We start from the raw sequence: 18,188 nt of genomic DNA, 5'->3' as shown, positions 1-18,188 counted from the left end.
ACTAGAGATCTTGGATTTGCGAGGCAATAAACTAAGTTCTGTCAGAAAAGAAGACTTTAACAGCTTACAATCACTCAAGGAATTGCTTTTATTCAAAAAATCTAATTAGCAGCTTTAGAAGATGTCGGCATTTGAGGTGATGGTCAACCTTTAGAAGCCTTACTCTTTCAGCAAATAGAATCAGTCAAACTGAAACAAGAGACCGGGTGTTCAGAGGACGAACACGCTTAACCAGCCTCAGTATTTCTTCCAATCATATCAAACATGAAACACATGATAAACTCAACCCTACACCCTTCTATCCCCTGACATCACTCAAGATTCTATATGTCTTCAGCCAACGGATGGATAATAAAACCATCAAACTTTCTTGAGGGTCTGGAATGTTTATCAGAATTTAGGGCAGGGTATCTGAATATTAAGTCTCTGCACTCAGACACATTCATTCACACCCTCCAATTGAGGTACCTTGCCATCAGCAATAATGTGTTCTCAACCCTCACTCCAGAGCTGTTTCTTCCAATGCCAAAAATCAGCAGACCATATCTGTCCAAATCTCAACTTCAGTCTTTTAGATTTCCTCACACTAGCCAATCTATCTCAAGTTGCATTTCTTCTGTTGGAAAACAACCAGATTAGAGAGATCAATGAGACATTGATACGTTCTCTCCCTGCCTTAACGTCCTTGAAAATGAATAATAACCCTTTCATATGTGACTGTAGAATGGTTCATCCAGTGGGTGTAGGACAATAAACCAAACACAAGTTGGTGAAGCCCATGACTATAACTGCAGCTATCCAGACCATCTGAGGGGCACTAAACTGTTGGACCTTGACACCCGTCCGTGTTCAGTAAACGTAGGTTTCTTCTACTTCCTGTCCACCACTTCTCTGGTCCTCCTCACCCTGCTGGTGTCCGTCATCTACCCTTCTCCTGAGACGGCAAGTTGTCTATTCCTTCTTCTTCTTCTTCGTGGCATTTCTCTACGACACCAAGCGGAGGAACAGGCGTGCAGCTTATCAGTATGACGCCTTCGTCTCCTACAACACCCACGATGAGCCCTGGGTCCCGAGGGAGCTTCTGCCAGAGCTGGAGGCGCAGCGGGGCTGGAAGCTGTGTCTGCACCACCGGGACTTCCAGCCAGGCAAACCCATCATAGGAAAACATCACAGATGCCATCTACGGGAGCCGCAAAACCATCTGTGTGATCAGCCGTCACTGTCTGGAGAGTGAGTGGTGCTCCAGAGAGATACAGGTGGCCAGGTGGGTCTAACTACAGTTATAAGAATATTTTGACGATCAATACACAACGCAGAGTACTAATGGTCAATAGGGAATTGTAAATAGGAGTTGGGTTTCCGTTAAACAGCTGTTTAGAAACTGTGGAATGTCAGTCCTGAACTCAGTGCTACGTGTGCTACGTGTGCTACATTCTGTACATTGAGTCTGGAGCAGGATACTTGTTATTTGGCCATCGGTCCAGTTGTACTGCAAGGACTAAACCCCAGGCTAGGGTGGGGGGGGTTACAAAATGGTATCCTGTCCCTTTGTTCTGTAGAGAATAGCTGAGGACAGGGGAGACTGAATATCTACCTCCCAACATGTATGATTTGTCCTTCTCAAATAAATATATTTTTCTCCCCCTGATTTGCTCTGGAGTTTGTGTTATTGAAGAGTAACATCAATTGCTAACACAGTACACATAAACACACATATACTGTACTTCATAAAGACTTTCTACTTTACTCTCCAGCTTCCGTCTGTTTGACGAGCAGAAGGATGTGTTGATCCTGGTGTTTCTGGAGGAGATCGCAGACCAGCAGCTCTCTCCCTACCACCGCATGAGGAGGCTGCTGAAGAGACAAACCTACCTCAGCTGGCCCAGAGCTGGGGAGTACACGGGGTCTTCTGGCAGAAACTACGGGTGGCTCTGGAGACCAGGGACTGCCCTGCTGAGCAGAACCCAATCCTCACTGGGGTGGAGAGATGGTGACAGAAATAAACTAAATGTACTAACCTTTAACCTATATGTTCATCAGACATGTTATGATATAAACATGAGTGAACGTTATTCACAAATACTAATGCATCTTATATAATTAGAAATTCAGCTAATTTACTTGCGTATAGTTACATGCCTACCCAGCTAGCAAAATATTGAACCAAATGTGAAGTGGGCCAATGACTGCAGATGTGTTGCTATTATAAGTTGGCTCTCAGGGTCATTTTTTATTAACTTGCTTAGCTTTGCCTAATATCATTGGTGTTTTTTCTTCTTCGAGTAAGATAAAATGTACAATTATTATGACAAATAGTGTTCTACCTTATTTTTTTGTTGTTAATTTGTCAAAATCCTTTTGACTCGTAATGTTTATGATGAATACAAGTTTATAATAGTCACACCTTTGTCAGTTATGCTTCAGTTGAACTAGCATCCCAGCTAGATAATGCTAGCTACCTGACAAGCTAATGAAGACAACTATTGCTAGCTAGCTGACAAGCTAATGAAGATAACTATTGCTAGGTTGCTGACAAGCTAATGAGGATAACTATTGCTAGCTAGCTGACAAGCTAATGAAGATAACTATTGCTAGCTAGCTGACAAGCTAATGAAGATAACTATTGCTAGGTTGCTGACAAGCTAATGAGGATAACTATTGCTAGCTAGCTGACAAGCTAATGAAGATAACTATTGCTAGCTAGCTGACAAGCTAATGAAGATAACTATTGCTAGCTGACAAGCTAATTAAGATAACTATTGCTAGCTGACAAGCTAATGAAGATAACTATTGCTAGCTAGCTGACAAGCTAATGAAGATAACTATTGCTAGGTTGCTGACAAGCTCATGAAGATAACTATTGCTAGCTAGCTGACAAGCTAATGAAGCAAAACACTCAGATGAAGATAACTAACTTAGCTAGCTGGTTAGTTTGCTAGATTCAATTCACATGATGATCTTGATATCATTTTAGCTACACACACTATCCTTACAGACTGTAATAAACAGTGGGGCTTGAACCACCAATGATTACAAGGCAAGCAGGATGATTCTGACGTCGCAATTCCAGGGTGTAGAGTGGCAAATCCACCACTAGAGGGCGCGCCATCTCCATAAATGTCAGTGAGTGTACAAAAACATTAGAAACACCATCCAATATTGAGTTACAACTCCTTTTGCCCTCAGAACAGATCCAATATGCCGGGGGCATGGACTCTACACGGTGACAGAAGTGTTCCACAGGGATGCTTGCCCATATTGACTCCAATGCTTCCCACAGTTATATCCAGGTGGCTGGTAGACCATTATTGATACACAAGAGGAAACTGTTGAGCATGAAAAACCCAGCAGCGTTGCAGTTCTTGAGTTACTCGAGACGGTTGCCATGCCACCCACTACCATATCCCATTCAAAGGCACATCGTTTGTCTTGCCCATTGACCCCCTGAACGTCACACATACACAATCCATGTCTCAATTGTCTCAAGGCTTTCAAAGCCTTCTTTAACCTGTCTCCTCCCCTTCATCTACACTGTTAAAGTGGATTTAACAAGTGACATCAACAAGGGATCATAGAGTTCACCTGGATTCACCTTGGTCAGTCTGTGTCATGGAAGGAGCAGGTGTTCCTAATTTTTTGTACACCCAGTGTATAACGTCAAGAGAACCTGTCTGATATGGAAATTTAACCACAAGTACAATGATTATAGACTTCTGACATGCTGTGAACACTGTATGTGGTGTTGCCTGCGGGCGATGTTGAAATACTCTCAGGGACTGTAGCTACAGCCTGAGGTTCCTTCTACTCAGCCACCTGCACAAAAACTGAGATATACAGTTTCCCTGAGGGATATACAGTTTCCCTGAGGGATATACAGTTTCCCTGAGGGATATACAGTTTCCCTGAGGGATATACAGTTTCCCTGAGGGATATACAGTTTCCCTGAGGGATATACAGTTTCCCTGAGAGATATACAGTTTCCCTGAGAGATATACAGTTTCCCTGAGGGATATACAGTTTCCCTGAGGGATATACAGTTTCCCTGAGGGATATACAGTTTCCCTCAGAGAAAACGTGTGTTAAGTATTTAAATGACATTGTATTCTATTGCGTGAAACACTGATTAGTGTTGGGTAACATTTGGATAAGGAGCATCAGGGATGATATCACTAAACTGTTGAATAAACACTGTCAGAGCTGTGTTGTTGAATTAACACTGTCAGAGCTGTGTTGTTGAATAAACAATGTCAGAGCTGTGTTGTTGAATAAACACTGTCAGAGCTGTGTTGTTGAATAAACACTGTCAGAGCTGTGTTGTTGAATTAACACTGTCATAGCTGTGTTGTTGAATTAACACTGTCAGAGCTGTGTTGTTGAATTAACACTGTCAGAGCTGTGTTGTTGAATTAACACTGTCAGAGCTGTGTTGTTGAATTAACACTGTCAGAGCTGTGTTGTTGAATTAACACTGTCAAAGCTGTGTTGTTGAATAAACACTGTCAGAGCTGTGTTGTTGAATTAACACCGTCAGAGCTGTGTTGTTGAATTAACACTGTCAGAGCTGTGTTGTTGAATTAACACCGTCAGAGCTGTGTTGTTGAATAAACACTGTCAGAGCTGTGTTGTTGAATTAACACCGTCAGAGATGTGTTTTGAATTAACACTGTCAGAGCTGTGTTGTTGAATTAACACCGTCAGAGCTGTGTTGTTGAATAAACACTGTCAGAAGTTAGAGGAAGATCATCAGGGACTCCCAGCCACCCGAGCCATGGCCTGTTCTCCCCGCTTCCTTCACCCAGAGCATCATGGCAGACTGGCCAATAGCTTTTTACCCCGAGACCATAAGGCTGCTGAATAGCCACTAGACGGCTACCTGCTCCGCCTGTCCCCCCCCCCACTCCCAATGGACATTTATCAATGTTACAGCGTAAATATGTATAAAGGATTCTTTATTTTTATTCAATTTGTTACGTTTCATTCACCCCCCCCCCCTCCCTGCTGCTCCCCCTATGGACATTCCCTAATGGACTCTTACTCCCCACCCCCTCCCTGCTGCTCCCCCTATGGACATTCCCTAATGGACTCTTAACCCCCCCCCCCCCCCCCTCTATCTATCTATCTAACTAACTAACTATCAATCTATCTAACTATCTATCGATCTATCTAACTAACTAACTATATATCTCAAATCAAATTTATTTATATAGCCCTTCTTACATCAGCTGATATCTCAAAGTGCTGTACAGAAACCCAGCCTAAAACCCCAAACAGCAAGCAATGCAGGTGTAGAAGCACGGTGGCTAGGAAAAACTCCCTAGAAAGGCAAAAACCTAGGAAGAAACCTAGAGAGGAACCAGGCTCTGAGGGGTGGCCAGTCCTCTTCTGGCTGTGCCGGGTGGAGATTATAACAGAACATGACCAAGATGTTCAATGTTCATAAATGACCAGCATGGTCAAATAATAATAATCACAGTAGTTGTCGAGATTGCAGCAAGTCAGCACCTCAGGAGTAAATGTCAGTTGGCTTTTCATAGCCGATCATTAAGAGTATCTCTACCGCTCCTGCTGTCTCTAGAGAGTTGAAAAGAGCAGGTCTGGGACAGGTAGCACGTCCGGTGAACAGGTCAGGGTTCCATAGCCGCAGGCAGAACAGTTGAAACTGGAGCAGCAGCACGGCCAGGTGGACTGGGGACAGCAAGGAGTCATCATGCCAGGTAGTCCTGAGGCATGGTCCTAGGGCTCAGGTCCACCGAGAGAGAGAAAGAAAGAGAGAAAGAGAGAAAGAATTAGAGAGAGCATACTTAAATTCACACAGGACACTGGATAAGACAGGAGAAGTACTCCAGATATAACAAACTGACCCTTGCCCCCGACACATAAACTACTGCAGCATAAATACTGGAGGCTGAGACAGGAGGGGTCAGGAGACACTGTGGCCCCGTCCGATGATACCCCCGGACAGGGTCAAACAGGAAGGATATAACCCCACCCACTTTGCCAAAGCACAGCCCCCACAATACTAGAGGGATATCTTCAACCCCCAACTTACCATCCTGAGACAAGGCCGAGTATAGCCCACAAAGATCTCCGCCACGGCACAACCCAAGGGGTGTCGCCAACCCAGACAGGAAGATCACGTCACTGACTCAACCCACTCAAGTGACGCACCCCTCCTAGGGACGGCATGAAAGAGCACCAGTAAGCCAGTGACTCAGCCCCTGTTATAGGGTTAGAGGCAGAGAATCCCAGTGGAGAGAGGGGAACCGGCCAGGAAGAGACAGCAATGGCTCCAGAGCCTTTCCGTTCACCTTCACACTTCTGGGCCAGACTACACTCAATCATATGACCCACTGAAGAGATGAGTCTTCAGTAAAGACTTAAAGGTTGAGACCGAGTTTACGTCTCTCACATGGGTAGGCAGACCCTTCCATAAAAATTGAGCTCCATAGGAGAAAGCCCTGCCTCCAGCTGTTTGCTTAGAAATTCTAGGGACAATTAGGAGGCCTGCGTCTTGTGACCGTAGCGTACGTGTAGGTATGTACGGGAGGACCAAATCAGAAAGATAGGTAGGAGCATTAAAAGGTGATTTACCACCTTCACAAGTGCAGTCTCAGTGCTATGATGGGGTCTAAAACTAGACTGAAGCATTTCGTATACATTGTCTTCAGGAAGCTGCTGTAACGAGTTGCTGTACAACAGCTTTTTCAAAAATGTTTGAGAGGAATGGAAGATTCGATATAGGCCGATAGTTTTTTATATTTTCTGGGTCAAGGTTTGGCTTTTTCAAGAGAGGCTTTATTACTGCCACATTTAGTGAGTTTGGTACACATCCGGTGGATAGAGAGCCGTTTATTATGTTCAACATGGGAGGGCCAAGCACAGGAAGCAGCTCTTTCAGTAGTTTAGTTGGAATAGGGTCCAGTATGCAGCTTGAAGGTTTAGAGTCCATGATTATTTTCATCATTGTGTCAAGAGATACAGTACTAAAACACCCTAGTGTCTCTCTTGATCCTTGGTCCTGGCAGAGTTGTGCAGACTCAGGAATCAGAATCTAACTATCTATCTAACTAACTATCTAACAATCTATCCATCTATCTATATCTAATTATTCATTTCAATTCAAGGGGCATTATTGGCATGGGAACATGTGTTAACATTGCCAAAGCAAGTGAGATAGATAATAAACAAAAGTGAAATTAACCATAAAAATTAACAGTAAACATTACACATACAGAAGTTTCAAAACAATAAAGACATTACAAATGTCATATTATGTATATACAGTGGGACAAAAAAGTATTTAGTCAGCCACCAATTGTGCAAGTTCTCCCACTTAAAAAGATGAGAGAGGCCTGTAATTTTCATCATAGGTACACTTCAAATATGACAGACAAAATTAGAAAAAAAAATCCAAAAAATAACTTTGTAGCATTTTTTATGAATTTATTTGCAAATTATGGTGGAAAATAAGTATTTGGTCACCTACAAACAAGTAAGATTTCTGGCTCTCACAAACCTGTAACTTCTTCTTTAAGAGGCTCCTCTGTCCTCCACTCATTACCTGTATTAATGGCACCTGTTTGAACTTGTTATCAGTATAAAAGACACCTGTCCACAACCTCAAACAGTCACACTCCAAACTCCACTATGGCCAAGACCAAAGAGCTGTCAAAGGACACCAGAAACAAAATTGTAGACCTGCACCAGGCTGGGAAGACTGAATCTGTAATAGGTAAGCAGCTTGGTTTGAAGAAATCAACTGTGGGAGCAATTATTAGGAAATGGAAGACATACAAGACCACTGATAATCTCCCTCGATCTGGAGCTCCACGCAAGATCTCACCCCGTGGGGTCAAAATGATCACAAGAGCGGTGAGCAAAAATCCCAGAACCACACGGGGGGACCTAGTGAATGACCTGCAGAGAGCTGGGACCAAAGTAACAAAGCCTACCATCAGTAACACACAACGCCGCCAGGGACTCAAATCCTGCAGTGCCAGACGTGTCCCCCTGCTTAAGCCAGTACATGTCCAGGCCCGTCTGAAGTTCGCTAGAGAGCATTTGGATGATCCAGAAGAAGATTGGGAGAATGTCATATGGTCAGATGAAACCAAAATATAACTTTTTGGTAAAAACTCAACTCGTTGTGTTTGGAGGACAAAGAATGCTGAGTTGCATCCAAAGAACATCATACCTACTGTGAAGCATGGGGGTGGAAACATAATGCTTTGGGGCTGTTTTTCTGCAAAGGGACCAGGACGACTGATCCGTGTAAAGGAAAGAATGAATGGGGCCATGTATCGTGAGATTTTGAATGAAAACCTCCTTCCATCAGCAAGGGAATTGAAGATGAAACGTGGCTGGGTCTTTCAGCATGACAATGATCCCAAACACACCGCCCTGTCAATGAAGGAGTGGCTTCGCAAGAAGCATTTCAGGGTCCTGGAGTGGCCTAGCCAGTCTCCAGATCTCAACCCCATAGAAAATCTTTGGAGGGAGTTGAAAGTCCATGTTGTCCAGCAACAGCCCCAAAACATCACTGCTCTAGAAGAGATCTGCATGGAGGAATGGGCCAAAATATCAGCAACAGTGTGTGAAAACCTTGTGAAGACTTACAGAAAACGTTTGACCTCTGTCATTGCCATCAAAGGGTATATAACAAAGTATTGAGATAAACTTTTGTTATTGACCAAATACTTATTTTCCACCATAATTTGCAAATAAATTCATAAAAAATCCTACAATGTGATTTTCTGGATTTTTTTTTCTCATTTTGTCTGTCATAGTTGAAGTGTACCTATGATGAAAATTACAGGCCTCTCTCATCTTTTTAAGTGGGAGAACTTGCACAATTGGTGGCTGACTAAATACTTTTTTGCCCCACTGTATACAGTGTTGTAACAATGTACAAATGGTTAAAGTACACAAGGGAAAATATATAAGCATAAATATGGGTTGTATTTACAATGGTGTTTGTTCTTCACTGGTTGCCCTTTTCTTGTGGCAACAGGTCACAAATCTTGCTGATGTGATGGCACACTGTGGAATTTCACCCAGTAGATATGGGAGTTTATCAAAATTGGGTTTGTTTTCGAATTCCTTGTGGATCTGTGTAATCTGAGGGAAATATGTCTCTCTAATATGGTCATACATTGGGCAGGAGGTTAGGAAGTGCAGCTCAGTTTCCACCTCATTTTGTGGGCAGTGAGCACACAGCCTGTCTTTTCTTGAGAGCCATGTCTGCCTATGGCGACCTTTCTCAATAGCAAGGCTATGCTCACTGAGTCTGTACATAGTCAAAACTTTCCTTACGTTTGGGTCAGTCACAGTGGTCAGGTATTCTGCCACTGTGTACTTTAATAAGCCTGGGGACAAGGTTAGGGTTGGAGAGGTTGATTTCGGGTTAAGGGGACTCAGGAACAGCAGAATACTGATTGAGGCAGAGAATTGACACCTAGTGGGATGAGCATGATATCTGAGGACTCATCACACTTCCCTGACCCACCGTTCACTACAATATTTTTGATCAGAATCACCTTTATTTGCCAAGTACAATTACACATCCTCAGAATGTTACCTGGTGATATGGTGCTGCTAGACAACATACTCAGAATGTTACCTGGTGATATGGTGCTGATAGACAACATACTCAGAATGTTACCTGGTGATATGGTGCTGCTAGACAACATACTCAGAATGTTACCTGGTGATATGGTGCTGCTAGACAACATACTCAGAATGTTACCTGGTGATATGGTGCTGCTAGACAACAAACTCAGAATGTTACCTGGTGATATGGTGCTGCTAGACAACATACTCAGGATGTTACCTGGTGATATGGTGCTGCTAGACAACATACTCAGAATGTTACCTGGTGATATGGTGCTGCTAGACAACATACTCAGAATGTTACCTGGTGATATGGTGCTGCTAGACAACATACTCAGGATGTTACCTGGTGATATGGTGCTGCTAGACAACATACTCAGAATGTTACCTGGTGATATGGTGCTGCTAGACAACATACTCAGAATGTTACCTGGTGATATGGTGCTGCTAGACAACATACTCAGGATGTTACCTGGTGATATGGTGCTGCTAGACAACATACTCAGAATGTTACCTGGTGATATGGTGCTGCTAGACAACATACTCAGAATGTTACCTGGTGATATGGTGCTGCTAGACAACATACTCAGGATGTTACCTGGTGATATGGTGCTGCTAGACAACATACTCAGAATGTTACCTGGTGATATGGTGCTGCTAGACAACATACTCAGAATGTTACCTGGTGATATGGTGCTGCTAGACAACATACTCAGAATGTTACCTGGTGATATGGTGCTGCTAGACAACATACTCAGAATGTTACCTGGTGATATGGTGCTGCTAGTGATAGGCAACATTTAGAGACAGACTACAAGCAAAGGAGTTTAAACAAAGTTTACATACATTATATACAACTAGTTAGAGTGAGCATAGATTTGTAAGAGAATGAACAGATAGAGTTGGTATATGGTTGATATGTTTTTAGTTATTTATCCATTGATTTATCAGGTAAGTTGACTGAGAACAAATTCTCATTTGGGGAATAGTTACAGGGGAGAGGAGGGAGAGGAGGGAGATGAATGAGCCAATTGTAAACTGGGGATTATTAGGTGACCGTGATGGTATGATGGCCAGATTGGGAATTTAGCCAGGACACCAGGGTTAACACCCCTACTCTTACGATAAGTGCCATGGGATCTTTAATGACCTCAGAGAGTCAGGACACCCGTTTAACGTCCCATCCAAAAGACGGCACTCTACACAGGGCAGTGCCCTGGGGCATTGGGATATTTTTTTAGACCAGAGGAACGAGCAGCATCTGGTCTCCCATCCAGGAACTGACCAGGACCAACCCTGCTTAGCTTCAGAAGCAAGCCAGAAGTGGCCAGAAGTGGTACGCAGGGTGGGACGCTGCTGGCTATATAGTGGGTATATGGTTGATATCCCTTGTATTTACAGTATCAGTATGACTATATCTAAATGCAGAGTGGTGAACAGCGTAATGCAGTATAGTGCAGTTATTTAGAGTACAGTTCAGAGATGGCATGACACCATGTGCAAAGTCCTTTGTTGGCCTACATTGTTAAATCCACAGATATGGATAATAAAAACATACTGTTCAAATAACAAAATAAGATCATTTTCAAATTATTGAAGTTAATTTGAACATTTTATTCAATATGAAACAACTTATTTTGAATGATCTTCCATTCCGTCATCGACACTGACATTATTAAAATAGCTCAGGCAGCTACAGAAAAGTTCCCTCCCTTCGGTAATTCCATTCAAAGTAAGCTTCCTTAGCCCCGGGGAGTTCAGAAGTGTTTTTCCACGACACACCTAAAATATGTGAATGATGTTGTACTGTACAGAGAGCTTCAAGAGACAACACGGCAAGCTGAGACGGAGTTGTGGGTGGCAACACAGACAATAGGCGTTTCTGGTTCATGCAAGTGTGAGATTTAAAAAGGTCTGAATGAAGTTTGAGACAGAGAAACTTTCTTGGTGCTTGTGATTTCGTTTCGTCTGTCTGTATATGCTTGTTACGTATTCATAGATATTCAGTAACACGTGCAGCGTCAGGACTCTGTTGATTATTGAGAGCACTCGGTGGAGAGAGAAGAGGCATCCGCGACTCCGTGTCTTGACACGGGTGTAATCATTAGTACAAAACGTTTTGCAACGGGAACCATTTACTACAAACGAAAACGTTTTGCATTAAAACGAGACTTTATATTGGACAAATCCAGCTAGGTCTCTCCCCGTTTCGTTCCGTTTACTTCCGTTTTGGTTCCTAGTTAACAATACGCAACAGGCAATGCTCTGACGTCACAAGTGAGACTCTCGAACTAAAGCAAGCCTAATCGAATATATATATATATATATTATGGTTCAATCAGTGGATATACTTCCCGGGACAGAGAACTCTTTGTTTGGAGCCAAAATCATGAAAGCACAGGTGGCAGAGTAACCGCAGGACATCGAGGTAATACATTTTACACCGGCTCTTTTTTTGTTGTTGTTAGATTTACTGCAAGGAATTCAACTCCCCTCCTGTGGGACATAGATAATACTTCCGTTTAAAGTTCTCAGCGGCAGTCTCAACAGTTATGTAATGCCTTCTAGACAGCCCAAGTTCAACATTTGAGTTATACACAGCATAAACACTGACATGTGTGGTTATCACGTTAATACACAATTACAACACCAAGTTAAAAACATAAGTAAACATGATCGTATGGAGAATACATGTTGCTGTTTAAATCAGTTATATGATAGTATGGAGAATACATGTTACTCTTCACACCAGTCATATGTCATTTAGATGTGGGTCAAGTTGCAGGAAGACCATTTCACTCAAATCAATATTTCAAGTCAATCGAATCAGTAAAAATCTGCTGAATTCAAATCAGTAGAATCAGTAAAAAAATCTGCTGAATTCAAATCAGTAGAATCAGTAAAAAAATCTGCTGAATTCAAATCAGTAGAATCAGTACAAATCTGCTGAATTTAAATCAGTAGACTGGCATGACTACAGTTCATCACATTTTTGCAGCCAAGGGGCCAACACATTAATGTTAATATGTCTCTCATGTCAGTTGAAAACGAATAGGTGGTTTCAATATGTCACATATGAATATCAGAAAAAAAGCTTTCTCTCGTTAACCCACATTGCATGTAGAGTGGACTTGACAGCATTGGACATAGCAGTTGTTATCATACATACTGCAGCTGGTCTGACTCATGATCTGCATCCCAAATGGCACCCTATTCCCTACATGGTGCACTACTCTATGGGCCCTGGTCAAAAATAGGGCACTATGTAGGGAATAGGGTGCCATTTGGGACACATGTCATGAGTCCGACCAGCTGCACTCTGTAAAAGTGTACCGATGACATGGAACAGCACACTGTTGTCCGGATGAATTGACCCATTTCACCCATTTTCTGTGATTGTCCAAATCTATCATGTCCAATTCCCCCTCTCTCTCTGTTTTCTTTTTATAGGCTGTTCTTTGCTGGGGTCCTCCCTCCAGACTATTTCTCTCTTTCATCCTCCCTTTCCCTTCACTCTCTTTCTCCACCTGCACATCAGTCCCTCCATCCTTCCTTGTCTCTTAACTCCACCCAGAGGCACTGCCGTCATGCGTCGGTACAGCTCCGAGGGGTCTCTACTCGATATGGATTTCCTGCCGCGGAGGAAAGTATCCGTGAAGAGCCACAACTACCACAGCCGGGACGGGGAATCAGGTACCTACAACCCCGACCTGGAAGGTGACGAACTGGATGGGCGAACCACCTCTTTCCCCCCTACCCCTATCATCGTGGAGCCTGGAGCCAGCCACGGGAGGGGGGAGCTGAGCAGGGATCACAGCGTCAGTGTGGAGAACTTCACAGAACTGGGGAAGCTAGAGGGCAAGGGATTTCTTGGAGTGGTGAACCTCAGTGAAGGGTGTAGGGCATATAGTGACGGGCAGTTGGCGCCGGGGACGACGAGCCGCAGCACAGAGAGCGTGGGCAGCGACAACCAGCCACCGTCCTCTCCCTCGCTCTCAACCTCTGGCTTCAGCCCCTTGTCCTTGAAGTCACAGCAACGGTCCCACACCAGAGCCAAGCTGTCAGCAGCCAAGCTACACCTGAAGAGCCTGTTTGGGCAGGTAAAGGGGGATGTGGGAGGTCAGGATCACTAGAGGAGTGGTCCCTGGCAGTGTTTAGGGTATTGGGTGTTTTAGGACGACTGTATGGGAATGGATAGCCTGTGTGTGTTAGATGGGTTTTGACTAGGTGCGTTAGTTCTAGATTTCCGGGTGCACCATTTCAGACCATTCCATTGGACCTTGTGAAATCTCTACTCCAATCAGGGAAGTGTATGAGCTAAAAAATAAATGCACCCTTTCTGGTTCCTCTCAGTAGTAATTCCAACCTTGAGATTCATCCGACAGAGTGTTACTAATAAAGCGGTTGTGTTTATGTCAAGGTCACACTAAGTTGACAAAGGATTAAATAATCACGCTCAACAGTACACATTTACCTCAAATATTCTCAATTTAATTTAAATATTGTCACGTGTAACGGATGTGAAACGGCTAGCTTAGTTAGCGGTGGTTCGCGCTAAATAGCGTTTCAATCGGTGACGTCACTTGCTCTGAGACCTTGAAGTAGTGGTTCCCCTTTGCTCTGCAAGGGCCGCGGCTTTTGTGGAGCGAAGGGTAACGATGCTTCGCGGGGTGACTGTTGTTGATGTGTGCAGAGGGTCCCTGGTTCGCGCCCGGGTGTGGGCGAGGGGACGGTCTAAAGTTACACTGTTACACTGGCATATTATTCCTGTCATTGTGTAACTCATTAGAACCTCATCCAGTCTTTCCTTTTGTTCTTTTAGATTAAAGCATCTGCCAAATGGCCAAACCAATGAATACCAAGTCCCCCTCCTCTCCTATTTCTCCTATATGTTGACATCCACTACGTCATGTTTTAATGCTTTAGGTTTGGAATGCTGAATGTTCTTTTTAAATGGCGACAATGACTTGATACAGGAAAATATTGCTCAAACAGAACTTCTTAAAATTTTGTATAACGTTTGGGCCAAAACCAAAGAAGTGTGTGTGTGTGTGTGTGTGTGTGTGTGTGTGTGTGTGTGTGTGTGTGTGTGTGTGTGTGTGTGTGTGTGTGTGTGTGTGTTGACTGTAGGAGTGACACAAGCCAATCATTTCAACTTGGAAACAAACTAATTGTGTCTGTATTTCCAGAGTCCCCATTCATCACATTCCAACCTGTTTAACCCAGAACAGAAAGAACAGAGAGACAGGTGAGGTCATCGACTGTGGGCAATAGACTGTGGACAATAGACTGTGGGCAATAGACTGTGGGCAATAGACTGTGGACAATATAATGAGGACAATAGACTGTGGACAATAGACTGTGGACAATAGACTATGGACAATATAATGAGGACAATAGACTGTGGACAATATAATGAGGACAATAGACTGTGGACAATATAATGAGGACAATAGACTGTGGACAATAGACTGTGGACAATAGACTGTGGAAAATATAATGAGGACAATAGACTGTGGACAATAGACTGTGGACAATATAATGAGGACAATAGACTGAGGACAATATAATGAGGACAATAGACTGGGCAATAGACTGTGGGCAATAGACTGTGGGCAATATAATGAGGACAATAGACTGTGGACAATATAATGAGGACAATAGACTGTGGGCAATATAATGTGGGCAATAGACTGTGGACAATAGACTGTGGACAATATAATGAGGACAATAGACTGTGGACAATATAATGAGGACAATAGACTGGGCAATAGACTGTGGGCAATAGACTGTGGACAATATAATGAGGACAATAGACTGTGGACAATATAATGAGGACAATAGACTGTGGACAATATAATGTGGGCAATAGACTGTGGACAATATAATGTGGGCAATAGACTGTGGACAATATAATGAGGACAATAGACTGTGGACAATAGACTGTGGACAATAGACTGTGGACAATATAATGAGGACAATAGACTGTGGACAATAGACTGTGGACAATATAATGAGGACAATAGACTGTGGACAATAGACTGTGGACAATATAAGGAGGACAATAGACTGAGGACAATATAATGAGGACAATAGACTGGGCAATAGACTGTGGGCAATAGACTGTGGGCAATAGACTGTGGGTAATATAATGAGGACAATAGACTGTGGACAATATAATGAGGACAATAGACTGTGGACAATAGACTGTGGACAATAGACTGTGGGCAATAGACTGTGGGCAATATAATGAGGACAATAGACTGTGGACAATATAATGAGGACAATAGACTGTGGACAATATAATGAGGACAATAGACTGTGGGCAATATAATGAGGACAATAGACTGTGGACAAGGTAGCTTTCTAAGAGGAAGATGTCTAAAGCAGTCCCTGGCCAAATGGCATCCTATTCCCTACGTAGCCCTTTGGGCTCTGGTAAAGATTAGTGCATTAAATAGGAAATATGAGGTACTTTCCCTGGTCAAAAGTAGTGCACTACATAGGGAATGGGGTGCCATTTGGGACGTATCCTAAGAAGTTCCGTTTGAAACGATACCCATCCGGACCTCAGTCACCAAACAGTTGTGGAAATGAGGGGTTGTGTTATCATGAAATCTGATGCCTGTCTCCTCTCTCCCTTTAACTCCGTCTCTCCCCCCTCTCTCACTCTCTCCCTCTCTCCCTTACCCCTCCTGTCTCCCTATTTCTCCCTCTCTCTTTCCCTCCCTCTCCCTATCCCTCCCTCTCCCTGTCTCTCCCTCTCCCCCCTCTCCAACTGTCTCCCTATCTCTCCATCTCTCTCCCTCACTCTCTCTCCCCCTATCTCTTCCTGTCTCTCTCCTCACCCCTCCTCTCTCTGAATCTCTCTCACCCTTCCTCTCCCCCCTCTCCTCCCTAACAGTGATAAAGAGCGGAGGTCTCGCCTCCCGTTGATGCACCAGTGGAGTCAGGTGGGCCACAGCAACGCCAAGTTCAGTCGGGTGGAACTTGATAAGTGGGCTGAATCGCTGGACGACCTCCTGGCCAGTCGGAGTAAGTAGACTAGGACACCCTCCAGACCAGTAAACAAGGACACCCTCCTGACCAGTAGACTAGGACACCCTCCTGACCAGTAGACTAGGACACCCTCCTGACCAGTAGACTAGGACACCCTCCTGACCAGTAGACTAGGACACCCTCCTGACCAGTAGACTAGGACACCCTCCTGACCAGTAAACAAGGACACCCTCCAGACCAGTAGACTAGGACACCCTCCTGACCAGTAGACTAGGACACCCTCCTGACCAGTAAACTAGGACACCCTCCTGACCAGTAGACTAGGACACCCTCCTGACCAGTAGACTAGGACACCCTCCTGACCAGTAAACAAGGACACCCTCCAGACCAGTAGACTAGGACACCCTCCTGACCAGTAGACTAGGACACCCTCCTGACCAGTAAACTAGGACACCCTCCTGACCAGTAGACTAGGACACCTTCTCCTGACCAGTAGACTAGGACACCTTCTCCTGACCAGTAGACTAGGACACCTTCTCCTGACCAGTAGACTAGGACACCTTCTCCTGACCAGTAGACTTGAACACCTTCCTGACCAGTAGACTAGGACACCCTCCTGACCAGTAGACTAGGACACCCTCCTGACCAGTAGACTAGGACACCCTCCTGACCAGTAGACTAGGACACCCTCCTGACCAGTAGACTAGGACACCCTCCTGACCAGTAGACTAGGACACCATCCTGACCAGTAGACTAAGACACCCTATCCTGACCAGTAGACTAGGACACCTTCTCCTGACCAGTAGACTAGGACACCCTCCTGACCAGTATACTAGGACACCCTCCAGACCAGTAGACTAAGACACCCTCCTGACCAGTAGACTAGGACACCCTCCTGACCAGTAGACTAGGACACCCTATCCTGACCAGTAGACTAGGACACCCTCCAGACCAGTAGACTAAGACACCCTCCTGACCAGTAGACTAGGACACCCTCCTGACCAGTAGACTAGGACACCCTATCCTGACCAGTAGACTAGGACACCCTCCTGACCAATAGACTAGGACACCCTCCTGACCAGTCGACTAGGACACCCTATCCAGACCAGTAGACTAGGACACCCTCCTGACCAGTAGACTAGGACACCCTATCCAGACCAGTAGACTAGGACATCCTCCTGACCAGTAAACTAGGACACCCTCTTGACCAGTAAACTAGGACACCCTCCTGACCAGTAGACTAGGACACCCTCCTGACCAGTAGACTAGGACACCCCCTCCTGGCCAGTAGACTAAACCACTCCCAGCTACTCTTCCTCCTTGGCCCTTACCCTTCCATGTTTGCTGATCTGAAGGGCTTTATTCAGGCATAATCAGTGTAGTGGTAAAGCTGTACAGATCTACAAACATGGAAGGGTTAGGGCAAAGGTCATCTGGGCATCCCAGAAGGAAAATCTGGCGCCAACTACTTGATTCGATTCTAGGAGGGGGGAGAGGTATGAGAAAAGATACTAGATTGAGGAAAGGAAGCAGGGTGATAGCTCCCCCCCCCCCCCCCCCCCCCCCCCCCCCGTCTGCAC

General features: G+C 44.4%; 1 protein-coding gene and 1 pseudogene across 2 annotated transcripts in view; both read left to right on the top strand.

The window, feature by feature from the left end:
* The first annotated feature begins 327 nt into the window (after positions 1-327).
* Positions 328-1,994, top strand: LOC139372392 (toll-like receptor 13; annotated as a pseudogene).
* Positions 1,995-11,359: 9,365 nt separating this feature from the next.
* Positions 11,360-18,188, top strand: part of LOC139373857 (regulator of G-protein signaling 3-like) — a 30,965-nt gene continuing 24,136 nt past the window's right edge. Inside the window, exons 1-4 of one of the 2 annotated variants that reach the window (XM_071114942.1) lie at positions 11,360-11,521; positions 13,060-13,709; positions 14,799-14,857; positions 16,514-16,644. In XM_071114942.1, coding sequence (XP_070971043.1) covers positions 13,197-13,709; positions 14,799-14,857; positions 16,514-16,644 — 703 coding nt within the window. In that variant the 5' untranslated portion in view covers positions 11,360-11,521; positions 13,060-13,196. Of the gene's footprint in view, positions 12,038-13,059; positions 13,710-14,798; positions 14,858-16,513; positions 16,645-18,188 lie in introns of both variants that reach the window. The other variant, XM_071114941.1, reaches the window with a different exon arrangement.

This window comes from Oncorhynchus clarkii, chromosome 18 (assembly GCF_045791955.1).
Source record: "Oncorhynchus clarkii lewisi isolate Uvic-CL-2024 chromosome 18, UVic_Ocla_1.0, whole genome shotgun sequence".
Lineage (NCBI taxonomy): Eukaryota > Metazoa > Chordata > Actinopteri > Salmoniformes > Salmonidae > Oncorhynchus > Oncorhynchus clarkii.
This window is presented reverse-complemented; position numbering and strand designations above follow the sequence as displayed.